The 21,665-nt window shown below is 42.2% G+C and overlaps 1 protein-coding gene across 1 annotated transcript; it reads right to left on the bottom strand.

Annotated features, from left to right (window-relative positions):
• Positions 1–503: 503 nt before the first annotated feature.
• On the bottom strand, positions 504–14,178 carry ESD (esterase D). The gene is made up of 9 exons (XM_088521021.1): positions 14,159–14,178; positions 13,120–13,195; positions 12,045–12,133; positions 10,167–10,265; positions 7,498–7,622; positions 6,630–6,749; positions 4,860–4,958; positions 1,720–1,887; positions 504–718 (listed from the first exon to the last, which is right to left on the bottom strand). The coding sequence occupies exons 1-9, from the start codon at positions 14,166–14,168 to the stop codon at positions 638–640; spliced, it is 867 nt and encodes a 288-aa protein (XP_088377147.1). The 5' UTR covers positions 14,169–14,178; the 3' UTR covers positions 504–637.
• Positions 14,179–21,665: the final 7,487 nt, after the last annotated feature.

Here is a 21,665-nt window from a genome sequence, read left to right as displayed (position 1 = left end):
ACACAAACTGCTTCCTTCACACTGTGTTTAAGAGGTCTTTCCTTCAAGTAATGTCCATTAAATACTCTCTGGGTCATAGCGTCATGTTAATAACGCACAGGACAGTAAACCATGCTGCACAACAGGCATCTGGCTGCACTCACCACCACACTTTATCCTTGGAATAGACTTAGAGGGGCCAAGGAAAAACACACCAGCACTTCAGACTAATTAAGCAGGTTGATTAGTTGTGGAGCTAATGACTTCCTTCAGCACTTGGAGATGAACGCAATGCTGGAACTTAATTAGTGATTAAGAGCCACTCAAGTTGCTGCTATTCATAGTCTCTGCACAGTTATGCTAGGAGTAGTCCTGAGGGCCCATGTGCATACACCCATATTTTAAAACTGACTCAACTGCTAATTTTCATTTTTACCTGAAGTCCAGCACGTTCCTTCAGTGGTGACGAGACTGTTTTCAAAACATGTAAGTCCACTCAAAACACTTACTTTGAAGCACACGCATCAAATCAAGGGCTTTTATTTTATCTGCAGTACAATCAGAAGAGCTTCATTTTGTGTAGACACTAATTCAGCAAATTATTTTTGTTTAGTTCACCCATAGCCTATTGGACAGAAGATGGTCCCATACAAAGGGTTCAAGCATTAAGGTATTTTGCATGGTGTTTGATGTGATCATTAATAAATGTTGCAATGAAAAAATAGCTGTGATCATAACCCTAGAAGAGAACAACAATGAAAAATTAGCAAATACATATAGTTCATGATAAAGCAATCATGCTACACTCTTTCCTAGGAAAGGTAATGACTTGTTCTGTATTGATCTCTTTTAAGAAATCAAAATCGTCTGTGTTATACATAAAATGCATTAAGCTCACTTAACCCAAGGAGGCCGAGCAAACATGTACATTACACTGGTCTATGCTGGACATGCAGCTTAGATAAGAGCAAGCATCAGCTGCAGAGAAAATATTTGCTCTCTCTGGCACGGTCCTACTGGGGAAACAGGGTATAAGGAGGGCAGAGCCAAAGTCTTGACTAATGCTCTGGCACTTTATTGGAAAGACAAGAAAACCTCTGGAACAGCTCAGTTTTGTTAGCACTGACTCTATCCTTTGGTGCAGGACTGCGTAAAAGCCCTTAAATCAGAGAGGACACTTTCTGTAACCAGGCTCAGTACTCAGTCTGGCTTGAAGCTGTGAGTTGCTTACAGAGAGTGCTATCCTGGCCACTGTAGTCCTTCCACCAGTCTTCAAATGAAACAAGTTTTTCTAAGCAATTTCACACTCTTCCTGAAGCAAAACACACGCAAACTACTTCACAAAGTGTTAGGCTGGATGCAATACCTGCCATACAGGCAGGAAATCTAGCGGAAGGACACTCATCCTAACGCTCACACAGTGACTGCAACACCTATTAAAGATAGTTAACATTTCCTCTTCAGTCTACCAGCAGCAAATTTCCATCTAGGCACCTCAGTTTGTTGTAATCGTGACCCCATCTAGCGGTCAAAGGCAGGGAATGTGATGGATACTGCACTCCTTACACACTCCTTACACAAGGGAAAAACAACTTCTTGCCTTCTTCATTTGGCCAAGGACAGACCCACAGGTAAATAAGAGCATACCCAGCGACCAGACATCCTGCTGATCAGCTGCTGCATCCGCTCAAAAATCCCCAGGGATCAACCCAGCAATCAGGGATCGCAGAAGCAACTTGCCTGCTGCAGTCTGAAGACTACGGGGATTTTCTGCTCTGTGCAGGCGGCGATGAAGTTGTCGGGCAGCAACTGGCCTGCTGACAGGAACTGGTCATCTTTGCCCTGATCGATCAAGATGTCCAGGTGGGAGTCTGGGTAGGACTTCACAAGTTGCGTAGCATCGTATGCCTGAAGAAATAAAGTTAAGAGGAACAGTGTCAGCTGCATGAAAGTAGTTCTTAGGCTAATAATTACATATTTTAGCCTGGACCAAATTTACTGCCTGCAAAAAAAGAATGGGGCACATGCAGTTTGGGGTGATACTATATACAAACTACATCAAGACCCCAAATTGCAGTTTGAAATAAAATCAAGGTCTCATACACTTCCCTATAGCACAGGTTGGAGGGGTAAAAATGAATAAATTCAGCTTAATGACAAAAGACTTGACTAAGACATGCTGCAATTCTCATGCTAGCAGGAGTAACACATCTCTAAAAGACACAAATGGGATTTTCCTCACCATAAATGTTACCTCCAAAGGAAATACTGCATTAGGATTTCCTGACCACTCAGAAGGACCTTGACAGAGGTCTATTGCTAACTGCCAAGAGATTTAAATAATATCCTGCCACCCTTGTGATCCAGGGTTTAATAGTGCCATCAATCTCACCTTACCCCACCTGTGGCAAGTCTGGGTCTACTTTGTGACTGAAGTTGATTAGGAACTTAGGAAGTTTTTTTCTGTAGACCCTTCTGAACAAGATACCTGCTCTTTAATGTCCAGTCCAGTAGCAGGATACCACAGATAAGCCAGGCTGCTGCCTCCTCACCATGTGCTTTATATCAGGAACTAAGCCAAAAACAACATGCAGCATATGCTTTAAGGATTGATTTTTAGAGCCAAAAGCACTCTTGAAAGGGAGAAAAATTCAGACCGATGTAGGAAACAGAAAATAGGACTATTTATATGAATTATAAGGTCAAGGTCACTGTGATATCACAGAGGCATCTTAAAAGACTGCAGAAAGCAGTTTATTAACAGCTATAAACATCTGTATTACATTGAGGAAACAGGATTTAGGGTAAAATTCAAAGCTAGGAACCTTGTATATAAAAGTGTTTTTTTTTTTTTAATAACATGAAAATAGCCTAAGCCAGAGTAATTATTTCAAGAGACACAGCATCAATAATAATGCCAAAAAATCAGTACATAAGTATCTCTGTTCTGTATTTGGAAAAAAATCAGCTGATGGATTCATTTATCACAAAGATGATTGTTCCTTCAGGAACAGAGATGGTGATGCAAACAAAACAATACAAAAAGCATCAGATGTGGATAATCTGCATCCATGAGGTAAAACTGAGCTGAATTGGTCTTAGTATTTTTGTATCTTCAAAATCTCTTTGACAAGTGGAAAGTTATACGTGTGTTAAAAAAAAGGGCAAGTGACCTAATCTAGGCAATTACCATCTTGGCAGTTTTCTATCAACTCCGGACAAAACAGAACACCCAGTACAGAGCAAAATGAAAAGAGAACCAAAGAACAGGAAATACAGTAAATACAACCAGGTATCAACTCATGTGCTTGCACATGAAGTAGATCCTACCAAGGTTACTTGCTGCAACTGATTTGGTTCCTAAAGGGCAAAGCACTGATGTAACAAGCGATGGCTAAGCAAGGTGTCTAACTTGGAACGTACCATGATAACTGGACTGAGAAAACCCAGCACAGCGGAGAAACCAGAATGGCACACACTGCATAAAGCAAAGACTACTACGTGGTGTGTCCTGTAACATAATTATAAATGGGGAATATATTCCCAGGGGGGTCCTGTGCCAGCTCAAAAAAAAAAAAAAAAAAAAAAAAAAGAGAGAGACAGGGCAGATGACAACTGCTTAAGGAGGGCACGTCACTGACAGACAGCAAAAGGCACAGCCCTGCACCAAGGAGCTCCAGGTGCAGAAATGACACTGCAAGGAACGAGCTTGTACTCAGCTCAGCTGAGTACCGTGGCAATGGTATAATATGATCCTTGCACATATTAACATGGCAGTTCTAAGCAGCAATAGTGGGTACTCCTGTGCCCAAGGCAGGTTTAAGGTTTAAGTCTGCTCCTGGTGCAGTAATACACTGGATTGAGCTTGCACAAGAGCCTCAAAGTGAAGTAAGAGTCCACAAACATGAGATTTTTTTAGCAATACGTATTCATTTTGTTAAGTTCAACCAAGCTTAATTAGGGACTTAGGGCATTCTGCAAGTAACTGCACTGGAACTAGCAGCTTCATAATAAATGCCTCCTCAAAATCTGCTTACAAAGCACACAAAACCCAATGGCTGGAGAATATCAGGTTCCACAACTTGTACTTTTTTTTCGATAACATAGCAATCTGATTAGCAATAGTAAAAGTAACTCATCCTCTCCATCTCTTCATATTAAGAAGCAGACCTGAATGTCTTCCTAAGAGAGACTTAATCCAGTTCACAAGGGATTTAACTGCAGTCTGTGTTTATATATAGGGTAATCAGAGTCCCCGGTCACCACAAACCTTCCTAACTTTTCAATGCAGGGATAAAATGTAATGTTTATGCTGAGTATCAGCGATCTGAGGCTACCTAACTCAGTTTGGCTTAATCCTGTTCTACTGAGTACTCATTTCCAAGTATCCAGTAGGCTCCTCTTTTAGCTGCCTCTGACAGGCTGCTCCCGCAGATGCCATGAGGCTCATCAGTCTCCGCACCAGTTTGGGTCAGTCTCCTCTCAGACTACTACAAGAAAGCAGTTTTGCACACTGAGACTGTGAAGCAGACAGATTTTTGAGGGATATAACTCTATTCTAGACTTCTTCCTGCTTTCTGGCATTAGGGAGAAGTCTCAAATGGCTCATAATTTTTAAGATTTTATGAAAATCTTAAAAAGGAGGAGTTGATTGATGACTCTTGATTGACGAGCACCTTCTATCTCATTATGTTTGTTACAAGCTCCACTGGGGAGCAGCAAGTCATTCCTGTGTGTATAGCACTTACCAAAGCTTAGGTGTTTAGCTGCATGGTGATGTTAGTGCAGGGGCACACCAGGGTTTTGTTCCAGACTCGTTGTATACTGTATTTAGAGATCATTCATGCATAAGTTTTAAAGGACGGAGTTCCAAACCATACCTCCCATTTGCTTGTATCTGATCCCAGATATCCACCAAGGGCTTTCTTCCCCCACTGACACTGAATAGGGTTGCAGATAGGAGCGAACGCCGATACAGACTGTTCGGAAAGAAAGCGTAAGAAAAATACAAATTAAGAAAAGGGATTTTTGGTAGTTAACAAGCAAACTAAAATCTTCTTTAATTCTGAAATTATCCTTACCCAGGATCCTGCCCACCAGCTCTCCCATGGTACCCTAACCATTACACTGCTGCTCTCTTATTCGTTTTCTCCAGCTCCATGTTGTTATTCCTTGCCTTTTTGCAAAGCTAAGCTTCAGAAGGCCATTCCTTCCCTGGCTGGGAGATAGTGGTTTGAATCTCCTTACACAGAGAAGAGGCATCTTGAGCCTGTTATTGTCAGGTTAGCATGGCCAGAACATGAGGCTATTTCACACCCAACGAGATTGTGGCATGACATAAGAGAGGACTAAGGCTTGGCACTGACCAGCCTATCTGAGCCTGCAACAGCATCTCATGAACTTAGGTATCTCCAGGATTAGAGGTCAAGAAAAAGTGCAGCTCAGATCACAACACCAGTGTCAGAAATACAAGCTCTATTTTAGGTGTCCATATCCTCCTTTTGGATTTGGCCCTCAGACCAATTCTTAGGTCTTCTAGGAAAAAGCAACAAACAACCTGAGTCACTGATTCTTCTCTTGGATTTTGGTACTTTCAATTTAATTTTTATTTCTTCCAGATAGTAAAGTTAACGCTTAAAAGGTCATCAGTAAAAACAAAAATCTCAGAACTACTGGATGCAAATAATAAAAATGAGATACAAAAGTAAAGCCTTATCTTACATTCAACTTACAAAGTCAAGCCAAGGACACTGAGCAAGTGTTATTCAAAAAAATGCAGTTGCTACAGCAGCCAGACCCATTAAGAAATGCCACCACAGAGAACAGAACTTGGTTAAATAAGATGTATTAGAAAGCATGCAACTGGCCATAAAGTGCAGCCTGAAAGGTGCACTCCCTCATCTCTCAAACACCAGCACCTGGTCTCCCTCAGAAACACCACCCAGCACAAACACATCTCCAAAGAAACAACAAAGTTGTGAGAGTGAAGAGTTGAAGGAATCAGTCATGGCATGTTTGATTTAGGTTTGAGTAGAACACAAATGAATGTAAAGCTGCCTTCCAACTCCCAGAAAAGACTGGGAAAAAGAAAAAAAAAAGAAGAAGAAAAAAAAAAAGAAAAAAAAAAAAGCCCAGATGCTGTTTTCCATACAGTTTGAGCAAGCTGTCCTTACAGTTACATTTGCTAGCAGCTGGAGTTCAAATATTCTGCAGTAAACTCTAAGCAAACACATGCATAATAGTGGTGAATATGTTTGCTGGTAAGAAAAGCTCCAAAACAAATAAGATTTGGAAAGGTAGGGCAAGTCACATAACCAGATTTCCAAACTATGCAAGCAGCATGACTTAACCCCAGAGCTGAAGGGAACCTGCTTATCTTTAACTGCAACAGTTGGGTTGGAAGAGCTGTACACCATCCAGAAGAAATGTAACTTTTCTCAACTTCTAAAATAAGTAGGTTACTTCAGTTCAGTGATGTCAAACACTCATATTCTTCAGACTGGGATTCCTGGTAATGCTCCACAATCTAATACTAGATATCAAATGCTGCAATTATTTCTATATTTAAGGCTACAACAGAACTTTGTACAACAGTACATAGTGGCTTTTTCACTTCTACAAAATCTGTACAAACTTTCAGTATATCTTACTTTGTACTTTCCAGGATTCTTCAAGGCAAGAATCAGAGCTCCATGGCCTCCCATGGAGTGTCCAAACACCGACATCCGTTCAGGGTCAGTTGGAAAATTGGCATTTATTAGTTTAGGCAACTGAAAAGGAGTTAACAATGGAATAAAAAAGTTAAAGCAATTTGAATATGTTTATACAAGTAATTACACAAATTACTAATTATTTTAATTCTGGGAAAAACACTGAGACCAAAGACATTCTTGATTCTAGCCTGACAGTTTTGATCATGGCCTGAAAACAATCTGAACAGGACTGTAAAAACAACAGGAAACATTTCACCTGAAAATACATAATTAAGTATTTTTGTAGAGATCTAGCATAACTCTACAATGCAGTCTCATTTCAACAGATCCCTAAATATGCATGTGTCCCCATAACTGAGCAGAATGTCAGGTTGTTCTTTTGAAACCATTTGCTCCCTACATTCCCACTAATCTAGATCACACAAACCACACACACGGTAAATTAACCACTCACCTTTCATGTTTCCAACATATTTCTCAAGGATTTCCTTCTACAGCCATATAAAGAAAAAAATAAAACAACCCCCCTTCTCCTTCTTTCCAATACAGCTTGTGAAAACAGTCTAAATGAGCAAGGCTACTGAAGTACCACCGCAGTGAAATGCTGTGGATTCCTTCACAAGCAGCAGATTTTACAAGAGCTGAGATTTCAAAACTAACAAATAAGGATGAGAATTGTTTATCAACCCCATGGCATCTATCTTTTTTTAAAACAAAGCCAAAACCCAACAAAGAAGCTTGGGTGCTGAACTTCCCCCATCTTCAGTACGCCCCAAAATACCATAGAACCCAGCAGCGAAGTTACCTCATCCTTTACATAGGAGTACATCCTATAGTTTGTTTTCCAAGGATCTTCAGTGGCATCCACATAAAAACCAGCACCAGTGCCAAAATCCCAGCTTTCATCTTCTCCTTCAATATTGCAGCCACCTACCAAGAAAAGTGATTCAATAATTACTCCTTATCAGACATTCAGAACTGGGGAGTTTGTCGCATAAATCACAGACTTAGGCTCAATCACCCTGTCTCTACCTACCCAATCAACTCAGATTTTCATAGTTAACAGTGTTTTCAAGTCAAAGTTGTGACTACTTTCAGTGGCCCCACACGTAAGTGCAAACACACTCAACTCTCCGTAATTTTTGTCCAATTTACCTATGGATGCACTCCAATTTTCATTTACTAGTGAATTTTTGGTGCTACAGGGTTATTTCAACCATACTCTATTACACTTCACCTTATCAGGTACAGGACACTACATGAAAAACAGGAACACTGGAAAATTTTCTTCACCCAGAAGAACAGAACCATGTATCACCAAAAGGTTTGCCAAGAACAGCTTTATAGTCTTCAGAAATTATCTGATACTGCTCTTCTTTTAAGATCCTACAATATAACAGTCACTGTCCATATTGCAAGTATGTAATTCTACCTTTCCGGCAGTTCATTTCATTGCTAAAACTCCTCATAAAGCTCAAGCAATTTCTTCCTTGAATTATTGCAGTTTTATCTTCCTTCCCAAGGCTACACTTGAAAACTAAACTTGCAGATGTCTCCTTGAAAGTCAGTCCCTCCCATCCAGTCTTCTTTAATTCTCTGCTTGGTTAACCTATGATTTATAGGTTGGTTTTCAGAAGAGAATGTAGTGTTTTAAGGGGTATGTGACCAGAAATGATGGCCTCCCTTTCTCCAAAACGCTCCCTGCTTTTGCTAGCCAAAATTACACAGGCTTTAACAACTGTCAGTTTACTCTGCAGACCCACAAGTAATTTCAGACAACCCCTGACAATTTGTGCAGATACCTGCCACCCTGTCACAGTGTGGAATCAGATTTTTGCAAGGATCAAAACTGAGGTAGTTCCAGTGACGTGCCCTTGAACACTAGCTGATTTTGCAACTTGACAGTCCAGCAGTCACAGCGACTGCAGGTGCTTACACAACATGCTGAATATAAAAAGCCTGTTATCTTCAGCCCCTCGGAGGTGGATGAAAACTAAGCAAGTCCTGCCAGACAGTGATGGCAAGACTGATTTTGCTGAGAAAAACTTAAGAGAAACCCTAAAAAAAGAAAAAGAAACTTGAAAAGAAACATGCAAAGGACTGTGCAGCACATTTGGCTGGTGAAGTAAACCCTAACAAGAAAGCTAAGTACACTACCAGAGCCTGACAGTCTATAACTCAAAGTGTTTTATATTTTCCTACAGTCCTTTTCCTTGTCTACACAGCCCATCGCTCCCAGAAGACAAACCTTATGTAGTCATAGCTGCTCTTAAAAAAAAAATAAAAAAACTCATACATCCCCTTAGCATTTTCTCTAAATACATCCAGATCACTTGTCATTGTATTTGAATTGTTCTTCACTAGTTTTTCCAGATAGCTCAAAAAGATGCAGGAGTATCTGGGTCTCTGAGCTAATACTTGAGAGTATATGAAACACATACTCAGATTCATCTAAACAACTGAGCAAATCTTGATGCCTTATTAGACTAGGTGACAAGAGAGGAACTGCAAACAGGTTCAAAAACAAGCCCCACACCCAAGGGTAATTCTAATCCTGACATAATGCAAAGTTTAGTTGTACACCTTTACTCAGAGGCACATTCATTAACCCACAAGCCTTGCTTTTCTGCCCCTTCTTCATTGGAAATGCATTTCTGTTCTTTGGCCCAGCACAACTTCAAATCCTAGGTATGAAAAACTTTTTCTGGAAAGAACATCCATTCATTTCCACATTAACTGTACTCATATCCTAATGAGTTTGGAAAATATCAGATGAGAGCTATCTTTGTGTATAGCACTCTCATTTTAGACTTCAGCAGAATCCAGCAAGTACTCAACCTAATACACCAAATCCCCAAAAGACTGTATATCCAGTACTTGGTTGGGCCTAGCAGACCCCCATTTTCAGGTTTTCCAAACCACATATAATCTCAGCTTTATACAACTAACATCATGTCATTTATTAAAAGTTCTTTAGCAACAACCCATTGAAATCTCGGGGAAAAGGTTTTTGGGTTGCTTTAAACTTTTCAAATCAATGATATACTCTGAAGACGGGTACTTAGAAGGATTAGAAGACACAATACAATAAACAGTAAACATTACAGCTATGTGTGACAACACAGGTCTGTGGATTTTTTTTGAAGTTTCAGGAAGCCACAAAGTGCAAGCCCATATCTCTGGCTACTTGCCTTCCTTCTCCCCTCATTCCTCAGCCCTCCTCGGTGCTGAACTCAGTGCCCCTTTGTCCTAGTTTTTGGACTATCACAGTAAAAGAGTTCCACATGTGAAATCCTCAGTAACAGGTTATTAAGAATACAGATGACATAACCCAGCAAATAATGTCAGATATAAAGGTGAAGTCTGATTCTGACTCAGATGGACTTTGTAGTGACCTGCAGCAACTCATTCTGTGCGGATAAAGACAGTGAACTTTTGTGTAAAGATGTTATCACATCCTGTGTAAAAACTTACGTGGACTTGTGTCTGGCGCAACTACAATAAGGCCATGTTCAGCTGCAGCTTGTTGAAAAGCAGCTTTTGTTATAAAATTCTGTTCTGTGCAAGTTAATCCTAGACAAGAGAAATAGGACCAGTTACATATTGCTCACAGCACTGCAGTTTACAAAACCTAGCTTTTCTATCAGAAAAACTCTTGAAAAGCATGAGGGATTTTATCTCCATAAACATGAAAAAATGTTCAGTTCAACAATATTTAATAATCCACAGATGCAGATACAGTCGCACTTTCACATTTAGTCACAGTAAAAACTAATCTAAAGTCGGTCAATTTGTATTCTGCCCCAAGACAGCCACTGAAATGCCACTCCTGTCACATATGCAGTATCTTCAAGTACTGCCTATTTAACACAAGCAGCACCAGATAGTATCTTATTCCATATTGACTGCTTGGCAAAACAACATCACTAACTTTTGAATCTAACCCTGCAACAACATTTTTCTGTTCACTGCCATTTCAGGCAGTTATCTCCATTACATGTGGTCTGATAAAACTCGTATCTTCTAGATAAAACGAAGGCCCATAGCGCTCTGACTCCCAGATCCATAGCAATCTGTCTCTTCCACTGCAGTAGGTCTGAAACTGAAGTCCAATTGCAAATAAATAACATTGCAGGCCAATATTTCAATTATTCTTTGTTTTGCCACTTGAGATTATTAATTGAGGTTATTGATTGTCATTCTCTTTGAAGGTGAGCTGCAGATAACTTCATTTGACTGACATCCTCACCAAGACATCATGCTTTAGTTTTGAAAAGAAATAAAAAGTAGGGCATGATTTGCAGCTCTTCAAACTTGGATGCTTTCTACTTCAACTAGTGATACTTCAACGGTAAACATTTTTCTGTAGTCTGTTACTCTAAAATAAAATTGTTCTAAAATGAATGCATATAAAAATACAGTCTCCACACTACCAGTTAATTCTTCAACTTTCTTAATAATAAAACTAGCTACTTCTAAAAATACAGAAGGGAAATTGCTTTTGCTTTTCATTTTGAATATAGAAAAAAGGGATGTAATTAATCATTCCTGAGAGCCATCGCAAACACAAACCCGGGGATTTTGAAAGCAACGGTTTTACATTAGTTCTAAAATTTTAGAGTTTGACCCAGCTCTGTGGGATGTGACAAACACAGGACAGAAGAATAAACCCACAATAACTGGGAGTCACATATGTTTGTGCAGCCTCATCCCTGCTTGCCTTATACCCAGCAAGATGCAAGGTGGACAGGACACCCCCAATGCCTCTCTCTTACTCCACTCTGGATGTGCTGGGTCTACACCAGCAACCAGAACCTCCCTTTGCAAGTACATCAAATGCTCCCTGCAAAACTCAGGATGTGGTAGGGTCCAAAGGACAAATCTGCCGGCTTCCCCCTACCCTATTAACAGAAGTAGGAGGTTGTCTATGAGCAGACCTGGTAGGAAAACTCTTAAATATATATATACATGCACATATGTCTACATTTATAGTACACCTTAAAATAAACCTTCAGGTCATTCATATACGATGCCCTATAACTATTCAACTACAGTCCCTTCTGGGCATGACTCCTATGTCCAGCAGGATCTAGACAAGAGAAAGTTCACGTCTTCCTGATCTTTCTGCAAAAAACACACAAATCCAAAAAAGGGCTGAACCCCTTGGGGCCAGCTGAATCCAACTTCAGCACAACACAGGCAACCTCTGTGTGTGTCTCAAAAGACAGGACACATTTTAACAGACTGCAAGAGCTGCCACTAAAGTATCACTGTAGCACAGTATCTTAAACATGTTACTGTTCTTTTTTTTTTTTTTTTTTTCCTCCAATTCCTAAAATTCTTGTTGCTTACCTGAGAGCCAATAAAGCACGGGACACTTTGAAGTTTCTGCTTTTGGAGGCAGGTAGATTCCAAATTTCATTTTGCATTTTAACTCTGTGCTGTAGTGATAAAACATTCACAGTTAGCACTGCTATTTAACTAATGAGGTTGTTAACATTAAAAAGGAAAGATGAATCAATGTATTTTCAGAATATAATCAGTCTCAAGAGAAAAATATCGTTAGTGAAATATAAGAACTAAGTAGTTAAATGACAGTAGTAAAATGACAAAAACACACATGAAAAATGAAGAAATATTTAAATTTACCTTCAGCCTCTTGACAACAGCTTTCTACATATTTTAATGTATTTTTAGAACCAGACACTTAAAAACAAGCCACATTTTTGCAGTATGCCAACAGGGAAGAACTTGGAAACTGAATTTTGAACTCCAGCAAAACTTAACTTGAACTTGGCATATTATAAGGGAAAGCAAATTTTACTAAAGAACACATCCACATGACTTACACAACATACACTGTACAACATGCCCTCCAAGAGTGGGTGTTTTCTACACACTTACTGATTGCCCAATTTATATTGTTTAAAATTGCCAACAAAGCTTATCTGAACATAAATAATGATTCACCTTTTTCCTTTTTTTTCTTTTTTGGATCAGATAATAATAAATAAATAAATGCTTCTGTTTTCATCATTAAACAAGATTTTAATCTATTGCCTTGGTCTGCTCAGATCACTCTGTCAGAGCGTTTTAAGACTGATTAAAAATGTAGTCTCTACTATTGCGGATAGAGCTTTGTACACACAGCAGCTCTATGTGCTGCAAACAGGGCAACCCAAAGCAATGGGTCATTTTAAAAATAAAAATACTGCCTTCCAGCCACTGGTTTGCAGCAGTAGGAACATTAAATATGTTAAACATTTAACACAAAAATGCAGCAACATTGCCAAAAGAGTAGCAGACAACATTCCTTAGTTAAATATGGACACTACTGAGAATAATATTTCCCTGCAGCATGTTTCACTGACAGCAATACTATTGATTTACTACTCCATGCAAAACAGACTGTTTTCATGAGCTTTACCTGTCATGTTCAAACACCTTCTGGAAACCCTCAAAGCATTTGTTGCTGGAAACCTGTTTCAGTGCCATGGCTTTAACTGTTAAAGAAAGGGCAACTTAAATTTGAAAGCACAAGTCCCGGGACTTAGTTTATAAGTAATGGGAACAGAAAAGTTAAACACAAAGCATCTTTGCTCAACATGCTCAACAACACGGTTTCTCAGAATAAAGTGTCTCCTGCAAACACTCTCCTGCTGTTTCATTAACTACTTCCCTGTATCAGGGCCGGTCTGATTGTGTATTGCTGCGAAACTCCACGTATTAAGTCAAAGGCCTGCAGAATAAATGCTGAATTATTGTCTGGATATACAAGAGCACACAGGAGGTGAGGAACTCTTAGGAGCAGACCCAGTAAAGTCTGTTTGTCCCCACACCCCCATCTCCAGTGCTCTCCGGTGATCCCTCCTGGTCTGGAAAAGAAACCTCCTGTAGTGCCTGGAGCCAGTCCGGAGCAGCACATGCCCAGCAGCCATCATGAACCTGCAGGAGATAACCCTGTCCTGCCTTTCCAGCATGGCCTGTGCCAGTATCAAGCCACTATTTATCACAATACTTAAGGCCGCAATTATTATTATTTTTAATTTTATTTGGCTCTAAATGCTGCTGGGACAGCCAAAACACAGTCCTCCAACTAAAGAAGGAAGCTTATTCCCATGGGAAACAAAAAGAAAAGCAGAGGGCAGGCGCAGTCACTGGAGTTTTAAAATGGCATGGCTGTAGGGGCCTTGCTACTGGACAGAAACCAGTGAGGGGTCACATAAATTGAAACAAAGGAAATAATTCCACAGAAATCCCACAAAAATGGAAACGCTAAGAGCTTTTCAGGAAAAAAAAGGGGGTTTCACTCTTCAGGAAACCCTTCCACTGCCACTAGTAACAGCTTCTCTGCCCGGCCCCAGCCTGGGAGGACGGGCTCCCTCCCGAAGGGCCGCCCGGGCGGCCCGCGGGCGCAGAGGCGGCCGCGCTGCCATCGCGCTCCCGCCCCGCGCGCCGTCAGTCACCCGCCGCCATGGAGGCCCCGGGCCGCCCTCCCGCTCCCTTACCTCGGCGGCGGCGGCGCGGCGGGGCCGGCGAAGGGCGCCGGCGCGGGGCGGCCCCGAGCCCGGGCACCGCCTGCGCGCTGCGCCCGCCCCGCAGCGGCGCCCCCTTCGCCGCCTGCCGCGCTCGCTGCCCCTCACGGTGCCGCTGTCTCCCCGCTGCCTGCCCCACACGGCGCCGCCATTTTCCCGCCCCTCATAGGCCCGCCGCCATGTCGCTGCCCCCCTTCCCGCTCCCCAGAGGTTTCTAGGAGGAAGGGAGCGGCGGGAAGGAGCGGAAGGAAGGCCCGCACTCCTCATCCTCGCCGCAGGTGCCCTGGGGAGAACCTAAACTTGAGCGGTGGATGGGGTTTCTCTTTTTGCTTCAAGGGAAAACCGGCCAGTTTAGGTGAGAGTGGCCATCTGAGATAATGGCTTGGCCTGCTGAGAGGTATGTTGCTCTGACAGAAGTGGCCTCTGGGCTCTTAGCTCTCAATTTAATTGCTTTTGGATGAGGAGGAACATGACTTTGGTGTTGCAGAGGTAGATCTGAAGAAGAAGAAAAAAAAAAAACCTCGACCCATGGAAAAATAATAATCCAGAAAGTCTGATGATGTTGATGTATTCAAAAATGACAAGCATTACAGTTAGCATTTTTTCCCTAAGCCACGAAGAGCCCGGAGGAAGAAAGATGGTAATGCTGCCCAAACTTCAACCATGGCAGCATCATCTTTTAAAGTATTTCTCGATGTTTCAGCAAGACTCAGGGATGTTGCTTCTTCATTTTAAAATAAAGTCTAGCTTAGGCTTGTTCACAAGATTAGAAAGAACAACAGATATCTGGTAATACTGAACATGCTGTCTGTGCTCAAAATCTCACTTCCTTGCTCTAATAGGTCCTGTTTTCACTTCGCAATTACACATGCCTGTCAAATTGAAAAAAAAAAAAAAAAGAAAGCTCCACTGCAGAACTCTCTTTCTCTTTTTGGTCTTCTAGCATGGTTCATTAGGAGTAACTATTTTTGTCCGTAACATTTTCAAGCATTGACGTTACTTCGTCAATGCAATTCTTCCCTGTCTCTAATCCATAATTCTAGCAGTGCTCAGTGCTGTCACCTTTGTGTTCCCATCATTTTTTACTCTTTTCCAGCCGAGCTGCGAGATCCATTCGTAATGTGGCTGTTCAACTTTGGACTCTGGCTGCAAACCACATTCATTCCAGGCTGTTCTCCCTGCCCTGTCCCTGGACTTTGATACAGCTGATACAAATCATCTGTCCCTCAAATTTCTGCTGCTTCTCTCAGTTTTCCTGTGGCAAGCAAACTTTAATTTGTCGTTGTTTCATCAGTAGTATTTCTATAGTGCTAGTAGTAATAACACTATTTTGCTAACAAGTAGTAATAATAGTAATAAGTAATAATAATAGCAGTGTTCCAGGTTCCATATCTAGCTATGATGATTTTGGTATCCTCCTAATGCCATAATCTCACTAGCAATGTATTCACAGAATCACCGAATCACCGAATGGTTGAGATTAGAAGGGACCTCTAGAGATCATCAAGTCCAACCCCCCTGCTCCAGCAGGGACACCTAGAGCACATGGACAGGGTGGCATCCAGGCAGGTTTGGAAGATCTCCAGAGAAGGAGACTCTATTGCCCATTTAGTTTGTTATTTGAGCTAAACTTCAGCCAGGCTACTTTCTTGTCTTTCATATATATAGTCAACTGCCATTACACATTCATTTGCGATGTTCATCTGTGCTTGTTTTCAGCCATTTCTGTCTTGTCAGCATAACCCCTTCCTACCTCATCGCTTGTGCTTATAATTTTAATATATTCCTGGGCATCATGCCCAGGTCCTTTAAATAATCTGCCCAATGTGTTCCCATTTCAGGGTGGCATATTCAGAAGCATCCAACTGGCAGCCCACCAGTGAGTTCACCTGGCCTCGATGTGTCTGCCGTGTCCTAGTGTACCTGCTGTTACTCCAGCATGATGCCTTCGGGCTGCTAATGCACTTATGGGGAGTATGGAAGAAAGATTTTTTATCACATGACTTTCGAGAGCGTTGTGGCCTTGTTTCCATAATGCCCCCTCATAAATATCCTACTTCTTGACCTGCCTGGATTTAAGAACATCACTTTTTTTTTTTCCCCCTTGATAATGAGACATACTTTGAAATGCTTTGTTATGTCCCCCATATACTCCTTCTTTGATGTCTTTTCTTTCATTTAATCATTGCATTTTTTTTTTCTGTGAAGTGTTTCAGGATACTTACAGTCTATACTGCTAAATAAAACGAGCTCAGGGATATTGCTGCTCTGGAGGCCACATGGCAGCATCTAACCTGCATGAATTCTGGTGAGGGATGCTGTGTCTGCCCTTGGTTCTTGGCGCTGGGTCTTCTCTGAGCCCGTGGCCCACATGAGGTCCATATAAAATTATTATTTTCTATATATTTTTTTTCAGTCAGAGGTAAATAAATTAAGTGCATAGGTAAATAATGCAGGGCTTGTGTTGTAGACCTCCGGACAGCAGTTTACACAGAATCACAGAATGGTTAAGATTGGAAGGGACCTCTAGAGACCATCTAGTCCAACCCCCCTGCTCCAGCAGGGACACCTACAGCACGTGGCACAGGGTGGCATCCAGGCAGGTTTGGAAGATCTTCAGAGAAGGAGACTCCACAGCCGCCCTGGGCAGCCTGTTCCAGGGCTCTGTCACCCTCACAGGAAAGAAGTTCTTCCTCATATGGAGGTGGAACTTCCTGTGTTTCAACTTACACCCATTACCCCTCATCCTGTCACTGGCCACCGCGGAGAGGATCCTGGCCCCATCCTCCCTACAATCACCTCTGAGGTACTTGAACATGTTGGTCAAATCTCCTCTCAGTCTTCTGTCCTCCAGACTAAATAGGCCCAGCTCGCTTAGTCTTTCCTCATAGGATAGATACTCCAGTCCGTTAATCATCTTTGTGGCTCTACACTGGAGCCTCTCTAGAAGCTCAATGTCCCTCTTGTACTGGGGAGCCCAGAACTGCACTCAATACTTCAAGCGCGGCCTCACCAGAGCTGAGTAGAGGGACAGGATCCCCTCCCTTGACCTGCTGGCAACACTCCTGCTGCAGGCCAGGATCCCATTGGCCTTCTTGGCCACGAGGGCACATTGCTGCCTCATGGTTAACCTGTTGTCAACCAGGACTCCCAAATCACTCTCCGCGGAGCTGCTTTCCAGCAGGTCAACCCCTAATCTGTCCTGGTGCCCAGGGTTATTCCTCCCCAGGTGCAGGACCCTGCACTTGTCCTTGTTGAACCTCACGAGGTTCCTCTCTGCCCAACTCTCCATCCTATCTAGGTCCCTCTGAATGGCAGCACAGCCCTCGGGAGTGTCGGCCACTCCTCCCGTTTTGGTGTTATCCGCAAACTTGCCGAGGGTGCCCTCTGTGCCCTCGTCCAAGTCGCTGATGAATAAGTTTAACAGCACTGGGCCCAGTATTGACCCTTATGGGACATCACTGGCCACAGGCCTCCAACCAGGCTCGGCCCCATTTATCACCACCCTCTGGGCTCTGCCCTCCAGCCAGTCCTCAATCCACTTCACTGTCCACTTGTCCAGTCCACACTTCCTGACCTTTCCTATGAGGATGTTATGAGAGACAGTGTTGAAAGCCTTGCTGAAGTCAAGGTATAATTACATCCATGGCTTTCGCATTGTCCATCCAGCCAGTCACCTCTTCGTAGAACGCTATCAATCAGGTTTGTCAGACACGACTTCCACTTGGTGAATCCATGCTCCCTACTCCTGATCACCTTCTTTTCCTTCACATACCTGGAGATGGTCTCCAGGACAATCTGCTCCATCACCTTACCAGGGATGGAGGTGAGGCTGACTGGCCTGTAGTCTCCTGGCTCCTCCCTCTTGCCCTTTTTGCAGACTGGAGTGATGCTGGCTTCTTACAGTCCTCTGGTACCTCCCCTGCCCTCCATGACCTCTCGAAGATGACGGAGAGCGGCTGAGCAATAACCCCCACCAGTTCCCTCAGCACTCTTGGGTGCAGCCCGTCTGGGCCCATAGATTTATGGGTGTCCGGTTTGCCTAAATAATCCTTCTCAATCAGCAGAAAGTCCTCCTCTCTCTTGATTCCCTCTCTTGTCTCCGAGCTCTGTAGTTCATGGGGACTAGCCTTGGCAGTAAAGTCAGAAGCAAATAAGGCATTTAGTAACTCTGCCTTTCCTGCATCCTCCGCCACCAAGGCACCCTCCCCATTCAGCAGCGGACTACCATTTTCCTTAGCCTTCCTCTTGCTGCTGATGTTTTTATAGAAGCCCTCCTGTTGCCCTTGACATCTCTTGCTAACTCTAATTCCAAGCAGGCCTTGGCCTTCCTCGTTGCATCCCTGCGTTCTCTGACAATATTCCTATATTCTTCCCATGAAGAGCCTTGCTCTTCTTCCACATTATTTTCTCATTAAGTTTGCCCAACAGCTCCTTGCCCATCCACACAGGTCTCCTGCCCCCCTTGCTCGACTTCTTTCTTATAGGAATGCACCGATCCTGAGCTTGGAGAAAGTGGTGCTTGAATATTAGTCAACTCTCCGGGACTCCCTTTCCTTCTAGGACCCTTGCCCAGCGGATTCCTCCAAGGAGCAACCTGTAGAGGTCAAAGTTAGCTCTCTTAAAGTCCAGGGTTGCAATCCTACATCTTTTCCAGCTTCTCGCAGGATCGTGAATTCCAACGTCTCGTGGTCACTGCAGCCAAGACTGTCCCCAACCTTCACATTTCCCACTAGACCATCTCTGTTTGTTAGTATCAGGTCTAGCAGCGCCCCCTCCCCTTGTTGTCTCATCAACCACCTGCATCAAGAAGTTATCTGCAATGTTCTGCAGGAACCTCCTGGACTGTCGCTCCTAGCTGTGTGATTATCCCAGCAGACATCAGGGTGGTTGAAGTCCTCCATAAAGACCAGGGCCTGGGATTGTGAGGCTTCTTGCAGCTGCCTGTAGAAGGCCTCACCCACTTCCTCTCCCTGGTCAGGAGGCCTGTAGTAAACACCCACTGCTGTGTTGTCCCTCTTGGCCTGCCCTTTAATCCTCACGCACAGGCTCTCAACCTGCGCTTCATCCTCCTTGATGCTGAGCTCCATTCATTCCTGCTGCTCTCTCACGTAAAGAGTAACTCCACCACCTCGGCTTCCTGGCTTGTCCTTCCTGAAAAGCCTAAAGCCATCCATGGCCACGTTCCAGTCATGAGAGCTGTCCCACCATGTCTCAGTATTTGCAATGAGATCATGGCCCTGCAAACACACACACATCTCCAGTCGCCCTTTTTTATTCCCCATGCTGCATATGTTTTCATGGCATGTAACTGAGCATGTGTTCTGTTTAGGAGCAAAGCACTCTAGGATACTGTTGTGGGCAGTGTAAGTCAGAGGGTGTCAAGGTGGTACCATCTTTCTATGTTGTTTGCATAGTTCCTTTTAGGATCTTACGTGATGCGTATTTGCTCAGCTTGGATGCCATCTGTCTGCTTTGAGAGGGTCTGCCACTGTCATGAGTGGATTCATTCTGCGTGTCATTTCAAATTATTCTCTAAGAAACACGTATGAAATGGGCTTCCTTCATCATTAAATGCATTTTTTTCCCTTAGGTGACTCAGCGTGGCAATCAACCAAAGATACTAAAAAGAAAAGAATGGCAAGCTCACTTTGGAAAATCTCGTGGGTTATGTGCTTTTGCATTATATATTACTTAATGATTTGTTCCAAGTGCAGTACCTGATTCTGCAACACACTTTCTTTATGTTTCTCTCTACTAATCTAATCTGCACTCTTCTAATCCATGAGTAAAATAGAATTTCACACAGTCTGCCTAACATTTCTTCAGGGAGCTGTACATACAGCTCCATCTTCTATCAGAGATTCTTTGGCTTACATCCTCAGCATCCTTTCTGCTCTTGGGTTCATGCTCTAAACATTTTCAGTAAAGATTCCAGCAAAACTCATCCATGTTGTGGGCCAATTTATATATTTTAAGCTTATAGTAATCTATATGCTTTAAGCTCATAGCACCAAATTCTTCCTTTCCCGTTTTCATTTTAGAAAGTACTGTCCTTCCCTCTGCCATGTGTCTGGGTGTACTCTTTTCCAAGGTTTTTGTGGTGGTAGTCTAAAGTAAGAATGTTAGTTTTCTATTTTCTTTTACCTAGTAGTTGTGGATTCCATCTCTTGCTTGTGCTCTTCAGTCATTTTTTCTCATCCTTTATTTCTTTGGACTGTTGCATTCACACTTCACAGCCTGCTTTGCCAGAAGATTTTTTATACATAATTCTTTACTGTAAATAACTTTTCCAGTGTTCTTGACAGTGATTCTCATAATTTAGTCATTTATGATTGTAATTCTCTGTTTTTCTAAATTGCCTTAAACTGTCTAATATCATCCTTGTCATCATTTTCTGGCAGCCTATGTGGCTGGTAACAGTGTTATTCCTCAGTTCGTTTCTTGCTGGCTGTACTGACATAATCTGCTTCAGGTCTTCAGATTTTCAATAATACATAGCAAGAAAGAGAATATTCTGCCACTTCATTGCTACTGATCTTCTTCTTTTTTTTTTTTTTCAATTTCCGCTTCTTTATCACATCCATCTATCTTACCTTTTGTCTTAAATGAAAGTTAGATCTTCCAAAGCTTATTTCCTTATCTTTCCTTCATTACTGTCAAGATTGTCACTTTGGTGTAAATTGGGGTGTTATCAACTGCTACATCTTCAAGGCCATTCACAACTTTTCCCCAAATGCTTCTTATCCACCAAGGCCCATGGCAGGGGCTAGAGGCTACACACCCACCTGTATGTGATCTGTCTACAACAGTGCAATAATTCCAGCAAAAAATGTATTTATTTTGATTTTGTTAACACATTTGATTCTTTTTAGTCACAAGGGCAACAGCTAGTAGACTTTTAAGTCAGAAAATAGCATGGCGATCACTCAGTCTGTTCTTCTGAATTATGAAAGTTAATTATCTTTCTGTTATAATGTCTGTACCTAGTAGTTCTGCCTTACAGTATGGGTGGGTTAAGAATATGCACATTCTCACAGCTTGTGACCTCTCTGCTAGTTTACCTGATGAGAAATAAGGCAAACTACTGTAATGTTGTGCATTTGAAAACTCAGAAAGTTTTGCTTTGTTTTTAACTATTTTAGACTCTCACCAAAGGACTTTTTAAACACATAAAGTTCAGAAGAGTGGCTTTGATTTTGGCTAACACTGTAAAAGGGAAAAAATAATTCTGTTGTGTCACTAAAACATCTTGCTATAATAGGAACTTGCACAAAGGAATTTTTCATTCACTAGAATATTGTAATAGATTAAGCTAGAAGTATTTAAAATAGTAGGACACTTTTTTGTTTCATTCATTCTCTTGGTCTTTGGAGCTGAATTTAGTTCTTGAAGAGGACGGTTTCAGGATATATACATAGATATTTAATATCTTTTT

Source organism: Tinamus guttatus, unplaced genomic scaffold (assembly GCF_059628265.1).
Source record: "Tinamus guttatus ecotype Peru unplaced genomic scaffold, ASM5962826v1 Tinamus_guttatus_pri_ptg000112l, whole genome shotgun sequence".
In the NCBI taxonomy this organism is placed as follows: domain Eukaryota; kingdom Metazoa; phylum Chordata; class Aves; order Tinamiformes; family Tinamidae; genus Tinamus; species Tinamus guttatus.
This window is presented reverse-complemented; position numbering and strand designations above follow the sequence as displayed.